Source organism: Punica granatum, chromosome 4 (assembly GCF_007655135.1).
Source record: "Punica granatum isolate Tunisia-2019 chromosome 4, ASM765513v2, whole genome shotgun sequence".
In the NCBI taxonomy this organism is placed as follows: Eukaryota; Viridiplantae; Streptophyta; class Magnoliopsida; order Myrtales; family Lythraceae; genus Punica; species Punica granatum.
Window position 1 is genome coordinate 16,208,769 of NC_045130.1, and position 23,451 is coordinate 16,232,219.

The following is a 23,451-nucleotide window of genomic DNA, read 5'->3' on the forward strand; positions in this document are numbered from 1 at the left end:
CAATACATTATATTTATAAAAAAAATTGTGCTTCCTAAGCGAAAATAATAGTGAAAGATTCGTCTCGCATATATATAAATATATTTCCATAGAAAACCATATATATAGGAGCACTAGCAGAAACTTGGGAAAAAATTTAATTTCATCAACAAATGCCAAAAGCAAAGAAAGTAGAGATTATTAAGATGGTGCATTCGATATCCATGCCGATAGATAACTAGACACGGACACGGCAGAAACATTTGAAAATTGAAAGAAAAACGATCGACCTAACTATGTAATATAAAATAAGAATGAAAGAATGTCGATCGAAATGGTATCAAAAAGAGGAAAAGGGTGATTTGTAAGACTCGTTGTCGATGAAAGATGTGCTATCTTACGACGATGTTACAACGTAAGCGCCCGAATCGGCGAATGGGAGGATATCGCTGTGGCAAATACTATACAGGTGTTGGAAAAGAGAGAAAAGCATGGAGTGCAGAAAGATAGTGGGCGGCCATGAATGGAAGCTTTGAGGAAGCATTTGCCTGTAAGAACCCTGAAAGTGACACTAACTGGAAAAAGGATGAACTCATGCATCGCATTTCCAGAGAAGAAAGTGCCTCACAACCCCTTTTTCATGTAGCTCTAATCAGAGCGCACTACGACCATCAAGGAATGCTGATACCTTATGGAGCAAGAAGATAATGATGGGTTCCCGAAATTACGAAATCGCGATAAAATTGGAGCGCGTAGTACGTACTGTCGATTCACATAATGCACGTTCTAAGTTATTGTTCGTCTTAATCCTTTATTTCTTTTATGAAATATGAGCCCAATTACGCTACAAGCAAATATTCCATTCAAATTAGTAAAATCATAGTTATTCACTACCGCTGATAACATTTATATATTAATTATTATGGGCAACTTGATGTATCGACACTACAGAGAATTTCAACTATTGAGAATATTAATTTTTACTTTTCAGAGCAAATTTCTAGCATGATACTGAGTCATGGTAACGCAGCGATGGAAACCGTCGAATATGGTGCTGTGCGCTGAATCCACACACATTACACGACTTCCATGTGATAGTTATCATGACCTGCTGTCATATTAGTAGCTCTATAGCTTTCAACGTATGCCTTGCTGTAACGCAGATGGACTTTTGATTCCACCATCCATGAGAAAGGGTTTTCTTTTTCTAAAAGGCCAATCATCAGATGGTTGATCGAGAATATAAGATAAGGAATCTCTCAGGGCATCATGGGAATTTCTGATATCATCAAAGAGCATTTATTTTCTTTATTCATTATGTTTACCATTAATACTGCCATCCTTTTCATCATCAAACCATGGCAATCTTTCAACCAAAAAAAAATAAAAATTCATGGCAATCTCCTTTTGATCCAAATTCCGAATGCCTCGAAAATTTTGTACATGAGAAAACATATTTCTACGGTTCTTACAACAATAAGCGAATCGAAATTAGTTAGAGTCGAAATTTACCGCAGCAGAAGATTCCAATCCATGCTATGCAGATTCATCTTGGGAGCTGAACTTTACATCAGCAAATCTTTTGAGCCAAGGAAGAAAAGAAAAGGCAACCATCAAATTCATGATAATAATATATCAAAATTCGATACACAGAGAGAACCTCAAAAACCAAAATCAAGAAGAAAACCAGATGCATTGTTCAACCATCTATTCCACATACATACACATAATCGAATTTGCCAACTCGATACATTCAGTGTTTACAAGCATTACATAAATTCCAAAAGTCACATGGACTCGGGTATGAATCACAAACATAGAAAACAAATGATTTGTACAAACAATCGAATTGGATCACATAATGCTGCGGCTTCTTCTTTTTTTCCCCATCAACCTAATAGCTTATATTTTTCCCTTCTAATAAAACTATACTTTTTCCCCTAATCGTTTTCATGTATTTTTTTTCCCTGTACAGTGTGTAAGAAGATCCATAGGAAACTGAATAGGATGTGTGTAGTCTTCCTCGCTTTCCTCTGCCCAACTGAGGTTGTTGGCGAGATCACTTATGAATCCTGCATGGGGGCGGGGAGAGGGGGGAACAAAAACAGAAACACAGCATAAGACGTCAAGCGGAAAGGTGTTAAAATGAGCAACCATAAGAGAGACCCTTCGTTGTTTTTTTTCTTTTTTCTCCATCAGCTTTGTTCTCATCAAGCACACAGCTGAATTACAGATGCTTTCCGGTTTTATCGGGTAGAAGAAAACTGGAAGCAAGCTGGCGTATAGATATGTGTTCATTCAGGAAACAAAATGACCAATTAGAGAAATCCATGCCCCCTTGCAAAGACGCGAATTTTCAGATGAGAAAAGATTTCTCGAAGCACAATAAGCCATGGCATGTAATTTGATACCGGCTTTCAACTCTCAATGACATTTTTTCTTGGATGTTAACAAGCAAATGCACTTCTAATCAGAAGTAACTTAGATGCCAAGGACCTCACCTCTAAACAGCAAAAGAATCTCACTCCTTGGTAGATCTTGACCAAAAGAATCCTTTCTTCCTTGAACTAGTGTTCTCCGACAAGTGCCTGCTCCCTTTTGATCCAAAAGAAAAGTGCCGTTTAAGGAATGGCTTCGGCGAGTAGCTTCTCGTGCCTGAACTGGGTTCAAGCCTAAAACCCTTCTCTTCGCACCCTATACCTTTATGGAGATCAAGTGAGGCATACTCACCACCAAGATCAATATCAACAACTTGGTTTCTCCACCTCTTGCCCTTCTTTAACCTCATCTCCAGCTCAGCCTTCAGAGCTTTCTCGGACATCTTAAGGGTTTGTTTCTCTCCAAAAGTACAGACCGGGCATGAAGGATCGTACTTATCAATCTCCGGCGTCATACTCTCAAGGCAATCAGCATGATAGGTGTGCCCACATACTAGAACAGCGACTACAGAGAGCTCATTGTTGGCAACAATCTTCTGGCCACTCCACAAGGATTTCTCAGCCAGAAGCTTTGAGCAAATTCCACATGTTTGCCTCTCAACGGAGTTATATGTTGATACTCGACTGCTACATTTTGATGATTTATCATGAAAGGATTCGCCATCAAAGGACCAGTTTCTCCCATTAGAAAAGGCCATGAGCTCTGAAAACGCATTCATTGACCAACTATCTGAAGACCCTCCATAGGAGGCCCTAGTAGATTCGCAGCACCATGGAGGGAGCACTGGCTTCTCTTCAGTAGTTAACTGGCTATTCGATGATGAAAGGCTGGGAACCTTGCTGCCAGGTTCTTGATTTACGCACTGTTTAGGAGATTGTTCAGTGCACCTTGAAGGGTTGGAACTAGTAGGCTGCATGTGAACTTTGGAGGAAGGAGGTGATGCCATGATGGAGGAACTTGAAGGCAAGGAGGAGAATGACAATTTTGTTGGAGATGGAACAAAGATGGGGGGAGATTCTTTTGACTCCGCCTAGAAAGTTCATGAAAATGAACAAAAAAGAGGGTCATTCTAAGATATATAGCACAAGAAAACGTTGCAGTGATAAAAGAAGCACATGAGCATCCTCAATTGATCCAGACTTGCCTGCTCCAAATTTGCATCCATTGAGACATTTCTTGAAATTGATTGTTCTGGATATAAAGAAACAAATATTAATAAATTACAGCATATCTACCAGTCAACTGAGAGTAAATGTTAATTTAACTTTGAAGACGATGCTCCACGACCAATCAAAAAAGTTATGAAAGAATGTATGCACAAATCAGTAGATCTCAAGAACAATAAAGGACAAGCATATTCTCATTGCCAACATACTACCATAAGAATAGATGCTCCGCCAAATTCTTAACCAATAAATAGCAAATCTTGAAGAAGATCTCAAAAGAATTTCAGTAATGAAGTAAACACACTGATAGTAGTAGGCAGGGTCAACCCTGCCAGGCATTCACTTTAACCTTGAATTTTATTAGTATGATTTAAAAATTAACAAATGGCATGCACATTATCACTGCCCAAATACTTTCTCGGAATGTACCATCACAATTAACTAATAAAGAACAGATCTTGAAGAAGCATCTCAAAAGAACTTCCATGACGTAGTAAAGAGGACATTTATTAGGCTAGGTGGTCCCTGCCAGATATGCACTTACTACTGGGGAATATATGTTAGATGACTCTCATACTGAATTACGTGAAGCACTTACAATAATAAAGGGTATATGTCCAATAAACGTCTGAACAACCCTCTTTAAATGTCTTGTAATGTTAAATGGAGATAAAAACTGCCAATTTTGCGACGAGTAGTCGTCATCAATTAAATTATGCTGGACACCCCTTTGTGGTTCCACTACGAATATATAAATTACTACCAATCCAAATTATGATGGACGCCACTAACTAACCTTCATTGGCTGAAACATCTTCCTCATTATATGTAAGTACTTCAAAGATAATTTTTTGACATATTCAATGCTCACGAGTTCTATAAATAATCACAGACATCCCACCCTGCCTATCAGCCAACTTATGCATGAAGATTTCATGAATGAACATGTGGTCCAAGCTCCATGGAAGTTTGTGCTGGAGTTGCAGTCGTTCCTTGGTCTAGTCCCCCCCGATGCCTTAATCTTAAGTTCAATTTCTCCTGTGCTCAAGATTTTTCTACAGAAAGAGCTAGCAAGAAATTTGTATGTCTTTCCTTTTTGGTAGGGAAGTTTGTACGTCTTTATTCAACCAGAATAATTAAGTATCCATTAAATGCGTCTTGTATGCATGTATTAAGCTTGGACCTTTAAGTTGCAACAGTAAATTCTAGTGATAGATCTTATAAAAGTTATAATCACTTCCATCACAGGTAAAACATGATAAAAATTCTTCCATTTATAATAGGTTGAGATGTTTAAGATTAAAATATACTAGGTCGCTAAGCAGATTAAGATTAAAAGACACGAGAACACTAAACCCCAAAGAGATTCCCAATAAGAGGAAGATATAAAGATTTACCGGAAGGAGGAGTTCTCGCATGCCCAAACATTCCTTCAGACAACGGGGATTTTGGCCATGTACGTCTTTGGAAGCTATAACTGTCCAAAGAGCTCCCATCCTCTGATGCATACGCAGTTTCACACTTATTATCAGAACCATTATTACGACTTATTCCATCAGACAACCAACCTACAGAAGCCTCCTCGCCGGCTACTCGACCCCGATTTTCCCATCGAAAACTCCACGTAGGAGAATGCCGCAGATTTCGCTGGAAGAATTCATTACTCGGCGCACTTGCAATGGTTTTGTCTCTAGCAGCAACACAGCAAGCAGAACCCATTATCAGAAACACCAGAACCAAACCTTCTACAGTTACCAACTCTCGTTCCTCACAGCGATGCCATTGGCACTTGCCCCATCTCTGCGAGTAACACACTCACTTGGATCCTTGTTTACCCTGAACTGACAAAAATGCCGGCACAGAAGGACTAATCAAATGTCTAGCAATAAGAACTGTGAGAAATAAACGTCAACAGATAAGCTTAGGAATTGCAGTTTGGACCTATGCTCAAGCATAGATTTTCCAGATCAAATATATGGTCAATCAGTCATTTAAAACCGTGCAAAAACCCTTTTTTTCTTTTTTTCTTTTTGGTAAGCGAGACTGTAAGAATACAGCTTAAATACGGAGAAATTTCCTTCCAATTGAAGCTTCTCCTCTCTGAAGAAAGTGATCGATGATTAAGTAATTATACCTGAAAGAACAGTACAAACTGCCAGTGCACTCACTGTACCATCTTCAAGAACGCAAATCGCAAGTTAAGAATCCAAGAGAAGGGCGAAAAGAAGATAATAGCTAAAAAAAAAAAATCAAGTTCGATAATTTCATTATGCCAACCCCAATCGACCTAGATAAAGACGACCCACAAACGACAGGAAACAATCAAATAGCAACCAAAGTCGCAATTTTCCGGGTGAAGAGGCACGAAATGGATCAGAATCGACTATGTACGATGAATCGAAAGGGTTTTGAGGGTGTGTCCAATTCAATCGCCATCTTTCATAAGGAAACAAACATCCTAGGAGTCAGAAAGATCCGAAATCACCGCAAGAAACACGGGAGCCACAGTCGAAAACAATAATTTCAGCTAACAGACCTGCGGGAACGGGACAGGAGATGGAGAATCATGAAACTAGAGGAGCATCGTCAGTGGTAGAGAAGAAGAACCGATGGGCAGACACTTACGGGATCAAGCGCGCGATGAATCAGACCCGGAGAGGTCGCTGAGACGTCGCCGTCAATGGTGGAATCTGGGAGCGGAGACACAGAGAGACCGAACACGACGTGGTGGAGCCGAACAGAGCAGAGCAAAAGCCAAAGCGGGGAGCTGTGGTGGGAAAATCTCTCTCCGCCACGAGACAGCGAGAGGTTTTGCAGAGAGAGAGAGAGAGAAGACAGAAGAAGACGGAGAGAAGTGAAGAGTGGGAAGAGAGAGAGAGAGAGAGAGAGGAGTCGTTTCAGTCGGGACAATTCGGTTGACGGCGTTAACGTTTCCCCGGTGGACTTTCTTCCTCCTGCGGAGGGAGTGGGACGGACGTCAAGGTTAACGGCGAGGGGTCACGCCCTTACGTGGCTTTTGTTTCACGTAATTTATGTGGGCCATTATTTTTTTAAATTTTTTTTCTACGTAATATGTCATCGCCCGAATTTATGATTTCCAGAAAACATGCAGGTGGAAGCACTTCCAATTTTTCATTTTCCTTTCTACGATATGTGAAAATTCTATAGTACATTGATTTCAAAATGGATGTTAAATATATATTTAAGTAATTTACTTATAATTCAAATAACACTGTAAAAAATAAGTAAATTATTTGAAATTAAATAATTTATTAAGAAAATATAAATAATTTACTTGAATATATTTTACATGCATTTTTTAACGCAATTTATTGTATACTAACTCGAAATTGTGTTTTGTTTTCAGCTGAATAACAAAAGTAAGTTAAGATCGGTTTTACAAAGGTAAATTAAGCGACTCCACCCACCGTAAGGAAGAGAACACAAATTCGAATATCGAAAAGTGCACTTGTTGATATGAGAAATAATATTTAATGCTCGATCTCATGGAATGACAAGAGTAATATTTTCCGTAATTTCATCTACTAAAAAAATATGATTAGTTTTGTAATTCACGTGGTTTTACACGATTTTACAACTTGTCGATTGATCTTGCAAGTTCATGTAGCGGGTCAATCACTTTGTATCCATTTTCCAAGCCGGACCTCGTTCCCCAACCGTACGTGTTTCTGTTTTGAGATGAAAGAGACGAAATGAGATGCAATCATTATACGACATGTGAAATTTCATCGCGTAAGTAAACGGCCACATATACAATCCATTAGTTTAGGTTGATAACATATCGAAAACAGAACATAGTCTTATCATATCATAAAATGTGGCACTATAACTCTCACCACTTTCTATCGCGTGTCAATTCAACTTATGTTCTTGAACGCATTGGCAGCTAACTGATGAGACGAATGAACTATCATTCCACTCTCATTCAAATTTAGTTCTTTTTTTTTTCACAAGCTTTGTTTAAAAAAAGAAAAATTATATTCAATACCGTGTAAAATTTTTGCTCTCAATCTTCGAAAATTACTAAAAGACATCTCTTGACGCTATAAAGCCCTTTAGGAAGTATCCAGAAACAATTAGAGTGCGTTTAGATTTAGAGTTGAGTTGAGTTGAGTTTTGATTTTAATTGGTTTGTAATGATTGTATTGTTGAATTATGAGAAAAATATGAAAAAGTAATGTATAGTTAAGAGAAAGTAATGATTAAGAAATAATTGTGTTGTTAAATTGTGAAAAAGTAATGAATAGTTGAGAAAATTTAATATTAAAAATTGAATTCAATGGTTAAAAAAATTTAAAAAATAAAAAAAAAGTAATAATAGTGTTATTAAATTAAAGATAAGTGAAATTGAGTTGAGTTGAATTGAAAATTTTTTTAAAAACAAACACACCCTTAATTTCTCGTCCACATCCGATGTAGGACAACTCTCTTAATAGTAAACACGACTTTTACAAATATAGGATGATTTATGTTGATTCCTTTCCATTTCGATCCTACTAAACAATCATAAATTCTTTTCTCAATATGCACTATATAATATTCGAAAGTTTAATAGACTCTCGCCAATTCAAATTCGAGTCTATTAACGGATAAAACCCTCCGTATTCAACTCGAATCACACCTTATTCAAGGAAAGGAAAAAAGCGACACAATACGTCAATCAATCCAAATCGATGATATGAATTCGTTTTATCAACGAGGAAAAGTCAAATGGGAGGCAGGGAGAGGGGCGGGTAGGAGCTGACCTTTATTGACTCGCGCCGTCCGGCCGAACTATTACTTTCTTCTGCAGTACGCGGAGTGCGCATTACTCATTCCTCCCCAGCTTTCTTCACGTTCACACCCAACCAAAGTATCTCGCGCAAAAAAATGATAATATCCTACGTACAACCACAAAAAAAAAATCCAACCAAAAAAATTATATAAAATAAATTAATTTATGAGTTGAAAAAGAAAAGTAAAAGCGAAAAGAAGTGCAACTCCAAAAGGAAAATTGATAAGTACAACTGATTTTCTAATATACAACCATGTCGATAACCACAATCGAATAGAAATATATTCATTTTAATCCATATTCAAATTAATATCATTAATATTTTGTTATTAAAATTTATATTATTATTGATATCCATACTAATATGAATATTAAACATGAATATTAATTACTCAATATATTAAAAGTTTTAGACTAAGACCATCAACCAAACCAATTTAATTTATTTATAAGATATAATTGCGACAACATTTACCATTATACATCATTTGTCCAAAAACTCAAAATGGGGACTTCTTATTTACCGACTCTTCATATGCCTAATGTTTCCATAACTTACACTAAATTAGTATTATTATTATTATTATGATGCCAAAATGGGATATACGTAATTATTTTTGAACCAATGTATCTATTTATAATATAATTGTTGGGGCATTCACCATTGTACGTCATTTATCCAAGAATTCGAAATAGGGGCTTCTCATTCACCGACTCTTCGTATACCTAATATTTCCATAACTTACACTATGATGATGATGATGACGACGACGACGACTATTATTATTATTATTATTATTATTATTATGCCAAATTATTGTTGAACCAATCGATGAATAATAAATAATTGCTAGAGCATTCACCATTGTATGTCATTTGTCCAAAAATTTGAAATGTAGATTTCTCATTCATCGACTCTTCGTATACCTAAAGTTTATATAATTTACACTATTATTATCATCATCATCAAAGATATATATCTATATATAATTTTTATTAAACCAAATATGATAATTATTGAGGAAATTATTATTTTAATTTATTCATTAGTTAAAAATGATTGACAAAATAAGAAAACAAGTATTATAACGATTTATCAATTAATTGTAAAAAAAACTATCAAAAGAGTTATCAATTGAAAATTTTCTTGATAATGATTAAGGACAAATCCCGTACAACCAGCGAGCTTATTGGCTAGTAATTACTTCAATGGGAAAACTCCCGAAATTTATGATTATAAGCTTAAATTGTATACATTTTTTTGGCATGCTCTGTTATATTCCAATATGAAATAATTCTATCAGAAAATAAAAAAGGTGTCACAAGACCCAACATGGCAATATGAATTATCTAATGTTCTTCAGAGTAACTAAACGAATAATCGCCACGTCAATTTATTATATCCCAAATTTTTTTGAACTTCTATGTTTCAAATGCCACTTTTTTATTTTTCGGTCAGCACCCTGTCCAGTTTGAGCTGATTCTCCAACTAAGAATAAAACTCTCTCAATTATAAATTTTCACAATACATTTGAAATCTTGATTAAGAGAAATATGCGCTAAATCACTTAATCAAAATTATTTTACATCTATCTCCTAATATTTTTGGATTCTTTACAGGTTGTTTCTTCCACGTCTTATTTACCAGAAGAGGCTCCTACGCTTTTCTGTAAAAATTATCAGGTATGCAAAGAAATATTATTATCTTTTTTAAATTACAAACGAGCCTCATAATTTTCTAATTATGAATTTTCTGTCCATACATAAGACATGAACTCAAGTTCTTGTTTGAAGAGGATCAGTAACAAACTACTTAAACCAATCCATATTGGTAATGAGTTTCATAAGGAAAGTTAAACAAATTGACACAGATAGTCCTAATGACGAGAATCGAATATGAAATCGGTGGCGTTCAACTCCAAATATTATCATTTTATTTAAGTGGAGTTGTAACGATGGTTAGGAAAAAATATGTGTGAGAATTTATTAGTAAATTGAAGAAAAATAAAAAAATAATGATCGTATTGTTGAATTAAGGAAAAATAATGAATAGTTGAGAGAATTTTATATTAAAAAAATTAAGTGTAATAATACTTAAGAATAATTAGGTGAGATAATTTATTATTACATTAAAAATGAAGGAAAAAATATAATGATTATGTTATTGAATGAAATAAAAAGTAAATTAAAATTAAGTGGAATAAAATACAAGTGAACTCCACTCCGTAATGGATAAGAATAACGTGTCTCGCGATATTATATTCTCTTTTATCGTAAAAATTGCTTTTATTTTTCTTTTGTCGTTGATAGTGCGGTCATAGTAGAAATCGAGAAAAATATGTACAGTGAGAGGTGAGAAAGGGAAAAGAGGCAAAGGTGGAAAAAGGGGAGAACAATAAGAAAAAGAGGATAGAGCCGAAGAAGACAAGCAACCAAGACAGAAACATGCATGACATGACACTCTTCTTCTTCTGCTATATGCCCAAACAGTGGAAGCCGACACTTGCGGTTTGAATACTCTGACGCGTGCCCCCCCCCCCCCCCCCCCCCCCCCCCACCTACTTGGTGCAATATTCCCCCATCCATCCCCGTTTCCCATTTGAAACGACCGATTACCTCTGCACTACAGTACACTTTTGATCCTCGGCACGGTCTGGTGGTTAAAAATTTTGGCTAGTTATTTCGAGTCTTTGACGTTTTAAGTTTGAGTCGCTTCTTATGTAATCATAAGTCTCCTGAAATAAGATTTTATGTCAGGAATGAGAAAAGATTATCGAGGGTTCCCATGAACGTTAGGGAGTTTGAGTAAGCTGCTGACTGCTAATGCTTTGGTCCTATGAGATTAGCCATGTCGATCATAACACTGCCATGTGAGAGCAGCTCTGTAGAGAAAGATGCGACGGCTCACTGCTCCATATTTATTAATATAAAAAAAAGTCATTAAGGTATAGTAATCCTTACAATATCTTCAAACAGAAGGATTCAGCAAAAAAAAATCTCCAAATAAGAGGAAATCTAGCCCAGATGGGCAGATACTCGGTCTATGCACACCGATAGAAAGTGATAATGCATAATTTGCTAGCCAATCATCATATCTATTCGCCTCCCGATATACGTGCTCCACCACCGCCTGCAGTTACTCATGTTTGATGTATTCTCTGCAAGTCATTTTAGCGTTTAGTAATTGTGACAATTTTTATATAAACTCATGAAAGAAGGTGAAGTACCTATCAAAAAAAAAAGAAAGAAAGAAAGAAAGAAGGTGAAGCAAAACGGCACTCGCCTTCGCTTAATATTTAGGAGATTTCGAATATAATTCTGATAATGGAATTACCAATTCGTGCTCCTTTTTTAATTATTAAGAATTTCGTTCTGTTTTATAATTCGGCCGAATGGAGGTGAAGATTTATCACCATGTGCCACATGGCATCCACGTTAACTGAAGAAGCAAGACAGCCAGTCTTCCGTTTTCATTCTGGAAAGGAAAGGAAACAGAGTTCCAGTTTTCCGTTTTCCATCTTTTCGACAATTAGGGATACACCATGGATGCTTGACGCAATTTCTATAATACCCCTGCTGCTCAACCAAATCTCATCAGCACACAAACCCTGCCGTTTTCGGGGCCATGTCGCCCCCAGTCACCTTAAGGCACTCTGCAATGAACGGCGGGAGGATTATCGGCCAAGATCGATTTTGTCAAAGATATATTACAATTATAGATACTGTCATAAAATGTCAATTACTCAGACGTATTTAATTTTTTTCAGTATGAGTGCAGAACGAGCTAATTTCGGTTAGGTGGAGAAAGGTTGGACGTGGCATTGCCAAGCAAAAATTAAATAATATATAGGAAGAAAAGAAAGTGAATTATGCACGACAAAATGGCCAAGTTTCTCCTTCAAAGCTTTAGTTGATGATGCGGTTGAGCTTCTTTTGAGTGAGAAGTCTAGACAATATAGAGGTTGATGGTTTGTCAAATTAAGGTAATCCCTCTCTCACCCCTCGCGCCTATTCCATCACGTCCCGATTCTTTCCATATGTATCCTACGATATAAACCGACCGACTCAGTGTTCTTCTTTATTCGATACCTCTTAGGGTAACTCAAATGTTCCCAGATTAATAATTGGAACGAAACACATGTATAATGTCTAAATGATGTCGCTGTTGCTTGCCTCGGCAACCCCTTTATGTAAGAAGTTATAGTTGATTTTATCAGGGACAATTGTGGAGTTCGATATTTTTTTTTTCTCTTTTTCAATATAAAAAAGACTCATTAATTTAATATAAAAATGATAAATAAAACGAAATAAAATGATAGGTCAATTTTACTGATGTGAAGTTACAGTTTCTATCGGAAGCCATCATAGGTGGAGATCTGACGATAAGTTGGGATATGCGTGTGGTCTTGGGAAAGGCCCGGAGAGAACCTCTTTGATTAATTAATTTGGACATCCAAATCAATCGGGGATTAGGTGGAACAATAGTATGTTAGGAAAGCTTTCCCTTGAACTAATCACAGTAATAAAAGCCCCTTGCTTTTGTAATCTCACACACACGTATGCTTTCTATCTATAAGTTAAGGCGGTACACGTCCCCATCGACCAAATCTTTAGGACTTCTAGTTCCGCTAATCCTTTAATCGGTACGTGATTTTTTTTTAATTAATGAAAGTTTCATGATCGTCGAAGAGTCTTTCCACACTTTCTCATCATATAGCCGACTCAATTCATCTAAAGAGAGGTACACGATATTAATTAGCCCGTGAAGAGTACTTCACAGATATCCCTTCGGTCGACCTTGCCGGTACATTTATTGACAATTGATGACTACCATGGTAAAATTTACGGTAGGAGAGGGGCCAGGATCCATTGGTCCAACATCCACCACCATCAGTCATCATGATCATCATAATACTCAAGTGGGCCCCACTGCATTATTCCCCAAATTCAGACAAGCGATCAGGGCCATAGGACTATGACACATGTACGTACACATGTATTCAAATGGTCAGATGCACGTGTTTTTAAAGTGATGACCGAGGATATCAAGTAAGAAAAGTTGATGACTGATGATATGAAATGGGCCGATCTGCTTTACTATCTATTGCTGTTAATGGGCCTAGATTGATTAGTATGATGGCAGTAAATGGGCCGGGACCATGGAATGGGATGACTATGGGCTCAAGCTTGGGCTCTCATCGAGGAGCGCTCTAAATTGTTTTATGATATCACAGGATCCAGCTTACTTATTCCCCCCCCCCCCCCCCCCCCCCCCCCCCCCCCCCCCCCCCCCCCCCCCACGGTCTTTTGAGATAACATGGTGCTGTCGACCTACTAGTTAAAAGTAGTCCTCTCTCTGTTGTCGGCTTGGCTCAGACCACGGGTTGGTTTCAATCGATTTCGCATCATTGTATTTGTATTGCAAGTAATTAACCACGCATGAAGAGCAATTTATCAACTATAATCACACCTACGTGGAAAAGTAATAAATAGTTGAGAGAAAATAATTATTACGTTGTTGAATTACGAAAAAAGTAATGAATAGTTGAGAGAACTTAATATTAAAAATTGAATTGAATTGTTAAAAAAATTAAAGAAAAAGGAAAAAGTAATAATCGTGTTGTTGAATTGAAGATAAGTGGAGTTGAATTAAAAAAATTTCTAAAGCCAAACAGACCTTTAGTATGGGATCTTAAAATTTGTAGTCCCTGGATCTTTTAGAGGAGTCAATAAAATGGTAATTTACTGTCCTCGCATCCAGTTTCTTTCATTTGGCCTATTTGGCATTGCCTTAACCATACAACCTCAAATGAATAAATGCTTTAAACTAGGCTGCTTGCCCATCCATAGTTCATACGAGGTTTTCGGTACTTCCTTAGTTGGCACTCTACTAAGTAAATTGTGGTTTTTAGTACCTCTCCCCTGAGGAATTCTGGTAAGGTAGAATGAATAATCATGCTCCTTACTATATTCTTAAGTGTTCTATTTAGCAACACCATAGAACTGCCTGGCATGATGCACTGTGGAACGATACTGTATTCCTCTAGGAATTAGCAAATAATCTTGGATAGTGTTCACCTAACTAGTCAAATCTACCATAGTATTCAATGCCATGGCCAGCTTATCATTGTATTTTACATACCTCGAGATTCTATGATCACATATGACATATATATAAATTTTCAGATACAATGTTTAACATGCTTGACTTGTATAGAACTCAGATAGTTTAGCATACTCGAGTTTTGACTAGATGATAAGCTTATATGTATATATGATGATCCAGTACATCCATTAGCATAGGAGACTTCAAAACTTAGCATTCATGCATCTGTATATGACATACTATATTCATATGTATCTTATATATTTTGTAGGAGTACGAACTATATATATATATACATATATTTTGTGTGTATCTTAATATTTGGAAACCCAATAAAGACCCCCGATTAATTCAGCGGAGCCAGATCGACTCACTAAGGAATAAAACTCCTTTAGTGTGGATTTTCTCAATCGACAAGACTCGAACCCCTGACCTTGAACTGTAATGGTATATTACATGGATGATTATTTATGTTCAAGCATTAATTGTGATCAGCCCAGCTTTCTTAGCGCGTACTTTGTTAAGAAGTTTTTGCTAGAAATTGAATTACCTGAAATACCAAGATCTCACATGTCGATATCATTGAATCAATTGAGTGATCGGAGCGTACTTGAAGTAATTGTGGAAGCAAGAGATAAGCAAGAAACGGGTTTTGCGGTCTTCCAAGTCTATAATTCATGATGGAGGGTGTTTCTCTGTCTGAGCAACGGGACCTTAGAAAAACATCTATTTAACATACGATTCGAGGACCGCTTAATTGCATCAAAGTGCCCGAGGTTATTGTAATTTTTAATTATGCCCATCATCAAGTCATAAATTACCTTACGGTATCTACACATTAAACCCCATACTCTATCGAGATATCATTAAGGCCCATTATTTAAAACTTTAGTAAATCATTTAATCAGACCAACAAGAAAGATACACATAATATATAACTAATTAATATATCTGTTGGATCACATTATTGAATAAAATCCAACAATCTTCCACTTGGGCGGACATATATATCACTGTCTAGTTATGTATTACGATACTGTAAGAGCACTCTTAATTGCTATCCCTACCGGACATTTCTAACAATCTAGTCCATTGAACATATGAACATAAGACCAAAGCAATCTTCATCACACATTTATCGTGACTAGACCTATCAATGATTATGTACATCAATATACTCAATGACATAGATCAAATATGGATACGTAGCATGGAAATTACATGCAATGTGATCTAAACATGCCTATTTTTAACTGATCCACTTTATTCCTCAGTGAGATCAGAATTGCTTAATCCAGAGTGGAATGAACCATAAACCGTATTCCGAATAAATAATAGAAATTACCCACTGTGTACTAGGACAACCGAATAACATCGAAATACAACCCCCACGAAACCATAATTGGTCCACTTTATTCTTCCTTGAGATCAGAAGTGCTTAATCCAGAGTGGAATGAACCATAAACCATATTCCGAATAAATAATAGAAATTACCCATTGTGTACTAGGACAACCGAATAACATCGAAATACAACCCCCCACGAAACCATAATATCCTCATAAATAACACAAACATGAGCAACATGCTCAGAAAAGACCGTGGGCGGTAAACATTTAGTGAGCAAATCTGCAATCATGAGAGTTTTACTGATGTGCTCTATAAATTACTGGTCACTCTAAATTGAACGATTTTAGTTATTATTGGAATATAAGACTAATAACTTATTGTCACATAATAACTTTAGTAGTCTTTTAACATTATACATAATTCGCAACCCCAGTGGCAAAATTTCGCAGTCATATACCATAGTTAGATACCATATAACAGCTATGAACTCTGCCTTTATCATTGAAGAAGTGATAAGCATATGCTTAATACTCTTCGAGGAGATGGCTACTCCAGCCAGCAAATACACATTGGTAGACGTGGATCTTAAATCGTTATGGCATCTATCGGAATCCGATACTTAATGATCTCAAACTGAATTAATTTAGTGAGAACAAACACTTTGTTCTCTATAAATACCATAAAAACCTATTTGGCTGCTTACCAAAATGATCCACACCGGAATTATTTAAGTACCTCCCAAATATGACAACTATTTACACAATGTTCGGACCGTATACACTTGTGTATGCATTGGACTCCCACTATAAATGTATAGGAAATCTGCTACAATTGTTTCTGTTCAAACTTATTCTTGGGGCACCGATTGATACTGAACTTGTCTCCTTTAGCAACAGCTATAACTCATGATTTGCAATCTTTCGTGCAAATATACTTACACTCACTGAACTTATGGTATCTATGTTCATCAACCGCATTTATCTCAAAACCAAATGAGATAATAACTTGACCACATTTATGACGCCATTGACGAGATGATTGCTTTAGCCCGTAAATAAATTTTCTTAATTTGCAATCCATCTTCTTTGGGTCCCTTGACACAAAGTTTTTTTGTTACACCTGTTCTTGAGGTTATTGAATTTGTTATTCTAGAGTAGCCTCTTGAGATTGCATTGGGAGTACTTCATGGTTGTCCTACTGTTCTGAATTTGTTGTCAGATCAACATCAGAAACAACAACAACTGCAAGGAAGAGAAAAAATTCCTCTTCAAAGACTCCCTTAACCTTATCTTCCCCAAATTCAACACCCTAAAAATTGGGCATTTTCTCGTCTCAAAGAATCACTTAGTATGGGATCTTAAAATTTGTAGCCCCTGGATCTTTCAAAGTAGTTAAAAAAATGGTAATTTACTGTCCTCACATCTAGTTTCTTTCATTTGGCCTATTTGGCTTTACCTTAGCCGTACAACCCCAAATGAATAAATGCTTTAAACTAGGCTGCTTGCCCATCCATAGTTCATACAAGGTTTTCGGTACTTCCTTAGTTGGAACTCTATTAAGTAAACTGTGGTTTTTAATGTCTCTCCCCTGAGGGATTTTGGTAAGGTAGAATGAATAATCGTGCTCCATACTATATTCTTAAGTGTTCTGTTTAGCAACACCATAAAACTGCCTGGCGTGGTGCACTTTGGAACAATACTGTATTCCTCTAGGAATTAGCAAACGATCTTGGACAGTGTTCACATAACCCGTCAAATCTACCATAGTACTCAACGCCACTGTCAGATCTAATGGTCTTAATCCTTATAGGACTTGAACACATCTAGTGGCTGAGATTTCTCACTAATTATACAGGTAGCCACATCAAGAGCAGTCATCTATGAATAAAGTTAAGCATTGTTGATCATTCCAAGAAACCATACGAAAAAGGTCCACAAATATTTGAACAAATAGTTCTATAATGCCTGAACTTAGATGAGCACCTAATCTCTAGATGTTTGTCTATTTCTCCTCTATGCATTCACTGTAGACTTTAAAGTCCGCCAAATTAGGGAGGTCAAGAATGCCATATGACATAAGTCTATATCCATTCTTTGGATATATTGTTGTTGCGGACAAGGTTTTTAGGCATCCGCCGCCGACTTTCAGGGTGTTTTGTTAGTACACGTGGCTTGGAACCCAATTAGGGATTGGAGTCGCTACTACACCGTTTAATTTGGCCAGTGAGCCACCCAAAGTCACTTACGGGGGTCAGGACACTAACCACCTAAAGATTTAAGTTCAACTCGGTCTTTCTAACCAGAGAAATGAGTCCGGGAGCTTTATTACGAGATTAAAAGCCCGCAAGCCAATAACTCGCCCTTTTGGTACCCTCCTAGACTTCTAATAGTTCTAACATTTTTTATTAGTTAAAGTCAAGTTATGTAATCCTAGGTTTGAGTCTACATTTGCGAATGTTTGAGGAAATTAAAGAATAAAATACAGACTTCACACGGTATACGTGCTTATACAATTATACAGTCTGACTCAAAATGGACCACACATTTGGGTCAAGAAAGAATTCATACATGTGCCATACATTCAGACTAACATTCATATAATGGCCCAAACGAGCTTAGAAATGGGCTTAAGGCCCGAGAAGAAAAAAATGGGCCTAGGGCCCTAACCTAGAAAATTCTAAGTTAATCTCTATATTTACACATTTTATTCACGATTTTATGATTTTATCCAATTTTATTTACATGTCTATATTTACATGAGTTAGCCAATTGATCCCCAAAATTCTACAAAATTGATCATAATCCCTCAAGGTCGATTTGACCTTTACATTTATTCCTAAGACTCCACTAGCGACTAATTACCATTCCCTGTTATATGTGTCAATATACATGGTTATCCATTTTCAACTGAATTCAAAAAGCCGAATTATTGTTTCAACTAAATCGAGTGATTGATTTAAATCCAGTTTAGGGAACCTCGAGTCCTAATGACCTGCCCTTAAGACACCCTAATTGTATCTAATTACCCCCAAGCTCGTGTGATTAAGTCAAATATATATGATTATTACAAATCAATATATTAATTTCACGGTTTGATCGATTTTGATTCAATTGGACATACACAAGTTCGGCCAACACTCACAAAGATGATTATCCACATTAATCAAGCCTAAAGACACTTGATTAGACTCAATCGGATTCCAATTCCTAAGGCCAAAACACTAATTAAGTCAATTTCACATAAATTGATTTAATTACTCATAATTAGACTCTAATTAAGCTAAATCGGATTCAATCGGACCCTAATCCACTCAGCCCTACATATCATTCATTCATTCATGATCTTCATACATCAATCGAAGCACAAATTGAAAGAAAGGACCACAATTGTGCCTTATTAAACGCAAGGGAGGGATAATCAACATAATTAACACTTAATTGGGTCTGGTCGACCCCTATTTCAATCAATTGAATCCCGAGTCAATTTAGAAAAAAAATTTCAGCAAGCTTAAGAGGTCAATTTTGAGCTAATTAAAGCTAATTAGACCTAATTAAGCAAGGTTTTAATGGGAAGCTAATTACACACGATGAGACCCAATCAAGCAATAAATCATCAAAATGACTCATGTAAGCCTATTTTACAACAAATTCCAGAATGTTACAAAGTCCAATTTCATGCTAATTTCACTTAATTAAGCTAATTCAAACATAATCGCACGTAGCCAAGTCCATAATTAATTTGATTATACATAAATTGAGGCAAATTGCACCTAATTGACCCTGAAATGGACCTAATTACTACCCGATTAGAATGTCAACATGAGCAATTAAGCAAGATTAAACTCAATTAGAGCCTAATTAACACATACATAGATTAATTACAACTAATTATGCAGAAATTGACTCAATTAACACCAATCAAGTCCAATTAATCATGCAATTAGTCTTTCCCAAGTACAATCAAGATTAATTAGCCAAATTTGACCAAATTAAACAAGATACTACTAAATTAATCCGAATTAAGCTCTAATTCACACAATCTACCAACCTACGCATCTAATCTACGCATAATTACTCTAATTAAGCAAGTATCCACCAAAGTACAAGCTAAATAGCTTGATTTCAGCTCTGGACAGATGCTTAGAGCCTCGCATTACCTTGATTCCAAGAAATTATAGGACCTTTGAGCTCAAATTTGGCGAAATTGGGGTTCAAACTCACTTATCCAACTAATTAAAGAAACTTAGGCCCAATTAAGGGATTTAGGTCGGTCATTTGGAGCACGTCAACACATGAAGTTGGCCAAAAGTCCATAATCTGAAAAATGACCGTCTATTTATAGAGGAAGAGGGCTCGGAGATCGTTTTGCAATTTTTGAAGCTGCAGGGACGAAAATGAAAGGATTTTTCAAATTTCGGTGGTCCGAAAGGTGCTAGTTGTCCGAACATGTTCGTTGGGGGTAGCTGTAACAGCACCTCCATATAGGGATGCAGGAGGAAACCGCACCCCTGTCCTAAAATTCCACCTCGGTGGAAACTCACTTAAACCAGTTGAGTTGAATCGGTTTGGTCAGGCGAAAATGACTTATCCGTCCTCAAACTTTCAAAAACCTTTATTTTCACCCTTTCCGTGATTTTAAAAGCACATTTGAGTAGAGAAAAATTATAAGAAAATATTCTCGGTTTAGAAAAATATTTTTTTTCACTAAAGACCACCTCGACATGGATATTTTCGCTACGTAACAATATCGATTTTTCCGTCTCAAACCCCTGCCTTGTTGAATAAAATATATGAATTAACAAGTTTTGATCAGGAAAAATTTATCGTGCCTTTCTATGTAAAAAATACGAGCAATTGAGTTTAAACAAGTTCTCTGGAGAGTGAGCGATAAATTTCAAAATCCGTTTTACGTGCACATCATCAGAGAAAGCAGTATTGCCAATTAACTTGTACAATTTTTTTTTGTAAAATAGGCACGGATAGTTAAAATTAGATATTCAATACTATATGATTTATCTGCTTATTCTCGATAATCCGTCTTCATACAGGTAATCCTCAGGTGCTTTATCAGTTCTCTGATTTGATTTGCTTCCTAAACGATGATCCTAGCATGGGCCGGAACGAGGTGCTTACAGTTGCCCCTCTTCGGCTCACCGTCCATAAGGTGTTGGGTTGAAGACGAAAAAGACCCCATTTTAGGGTCGGGCTTGGCTGGTTATTTGTTCACTACTCCCGTGTATCTTTTCCTTGAATAGAGGTATGATTCCAGTGGACTTTTAATTATAATAAAATAAAAAGGCACGCATGGCGATTTTAAAGGAGACTAAATTAAACAGTTCACGTATCAGACGGTTTGAAAGCTTGAGTAAAATTGTTAATGGGAACTCAGAGTTAAAGGAATGGGACCTGTAAACATGTTACCCTGCATGTACAAGTACTCCAGGGATATACTACTACCCAGAGTGTTTGGGATTTCCCCCGACAACCTGTTCCCAAAGAGGTGAAGATGACCGAGATTTTTCAGATTCTCGATTTCCCTGGGAAGCTCTCCAGCCAAATTATAGTCTGAGAAGTTGGCATAGATTGATAGAGAAGAGAGGCTCATAATCTCAGGGGGTATGGCACCAGCAAGCTTGTTCTTTGCAAGATCTAGTAATTCTAATCTCTGCAACATGCCCAAAGAGGAAGGTATGGTTCCCTGAAGACTATTTCTGCTCAAATCACGGAGATTCAACATTGCGGGATCCGTCCGGTGAACTCACAGGATCCAAGATACAATTGCTGCATCATTTTAAGAATTCCAAGTTCAGGAGGAATGGTACCTGAAATACTTTTTTTCTGATAATGACAAAACCTCCAGATTTATGAGATTAGCGATACTACTTGGAATGGCTCCAGATAAAGCATTGACTTGCAACACGAGCTCGTAAAGAGTGATGGACAGGTTACCGATAAATTTGGGCACTGCCTCTCCAAAGTTGTTCTCACCTATATCAAGATATCTGAGATATGTGCAATTTGTCAGGGAGCAGGGGAAGTCGAGGTCATTTGCTTGCCCACTTCCCAGATAATTTTCAATCAAGATGAACCACTGGAGGTTACTCATCTCTTGGAAAGACGGAACATCCCCTGTGAAGCTATTGCCTGAAATTTGAAATGCTTCTAGTTGGGACATGTTGGATATCAATTTGGGGATAGGTCTGGAGAACTGGTTTTGGTCCATCAAGAGAACTTGGAGATCTAGAAAAGTGATGCCCAAGTCTCACGGTAAGGTACCCACCAAATGGTTAATGCCCAAATCAAGATGTACACCAATGAAGGTAGATCACCAACGAAAGTATTTCCCTCAAGAACAAGAACCTGTAAGTTTCTCAGCTTGCCCAGGGTATCTGGAATCACACCCTCAAGGTTATTTAATGCCGCAAAAAATATCACCAGAGATGACATGTTTCCAACTGAAAGTGGGATCTCTCCGTTCAAATTATTGCTGCTTAACCGAAGATTTTTGAGCTTGGACAGAATGCCAAGATTGGCAGTTAAGTGCCCCTGCAGCATGTTGAACTGGAGGGTTATGTTGACGAGATTGGAGCAACAGGACAGGCTTGGAGGAATTGTTCCACTGAGCGAGTTGTTATTGAGGTGCAAACTGCGCAGCCTCAACAGATGACCCACTTCAGGTGGTATCCTCTAATGGAAGCTGTTGTTTTAGAGATCAAGCACCCTCAGGAAGCTCAGGTTCCCAATCTGAGGGAATATTTTCCCCATCAGGTCTTGGGATTGCAAGTCTAGAACGGTGACTCTCTGGTGCCTTTGCCCACAAGTAACTCCATACCACTGACAAAAATGGTCGCTGGAGTTCCATGAGCTCAAGACCCCAAGTGGGTCAATGATATTGGCTTGAATTGCAATAGAGCAAGTCGGCCGGTCTCATTCGCGAGAGCCCAATGTTCACCAGGCATGGAGCAGGCGACAAGAGTAATGCCAGTTGTGCAGAGAAGAAGCCAAAACGCTGCAGCAGAAATCCTCCAATGGAGCAGCAGGGACTCCATTCGATACAAGGGAAAGGAGAACGGTGTATGGGTGGTTTTTTGAGTCTCTTTGTTGCTTGTGGAATATCAGAAACCGCAAAAGTAATATAGATTGGAAGGGTTGTTCATGGAGTGGAAGGAACACAGTTCAGTCACGGTTGACTTCCTATATGTTTTCTTTGTTGCGCCTCAAAGTCATTGGACAAGTTACTGTTCCTAGAGTGCTTGATGCTGCTCAACGCACAGAAGAAGCTGCAATATTACTCTTGCTGTAAGTCTATAGGCCTCACTACTCATTTTTCTTTTGGTAAAATTTCCTCACAAATAAATAGGCCTGTCTTGCTATACATGTGATGCTTGGTTGCCTGTAGGTCCTGTTACCAGTTACTATGACAGCCGATTTTATTGTTTTCGGACTTTATGTTTACAAGAATGACATGGTCAGCTGCATCCAACTTAAGAAATGTAGTTTGGACATGGCCTTAGAGCTCAGATCTATGCTATGCTCAAGTACCAGCGAAACTATTTTCCTAGTCTTCCATTCGCAGAAGTACAGAGGACAACTTTCCAAGTCTTCCATGAGGACTAGAT

The 23,451-nt window shown here is 37.2% G+C and overlaps 1 protein-coding gene across 5 annotated transcripts; it reads right to left on the reverse strand.

The window, feature by feature from the left end:
* Window positions 1–1,648: 1,648 nt before the first annotated feature.
* LOC116204659 lies at window positions 1,649–6,440 on the reverse strand. 5 transcript variants are annotated; one of them, XM_031536847.1, is made up of 5 exons: window positions 6,210–6,440; window positions 4,982–5,420; window positions 3,563–3,609; window positions 2,481–3,448; window positions 1,649–2,051 (listed from the first exon to the last, which is right to left on the reverse strand). In XM_031536847.1, exons 2-4 carry the CDS (start codon window positions 5,301–5,303, stop codon window positions 2,501–2,503), a joined length of 1,317 nt encoding a protein of 438 aa, XP_031392707.1. In that variant the 5' UTR covers window positions 5,304–5,420; window positions 6,210–6,440; the 3' UTR covers window positions 1,649–2,051; window positions 2,481–2,500. The 5 variants fall into 5 exon arrangements, with proteins under 5 accessions (XP_031392707.1, XP_031392706.1, XP_031392710.1 ...); XM_031536846.1 differs by having other exon boundaries at window positions 4,982–5,425; window positions 6,210–6,439; XM_031536850.1 differs by lacking the exon at window positions 6,210–6,440 and adding an exon at window positions 6,121–6,140.
* Between the last annotated feature and the right edge of the window lie 17,011 nt (window positions 6,441–23,451).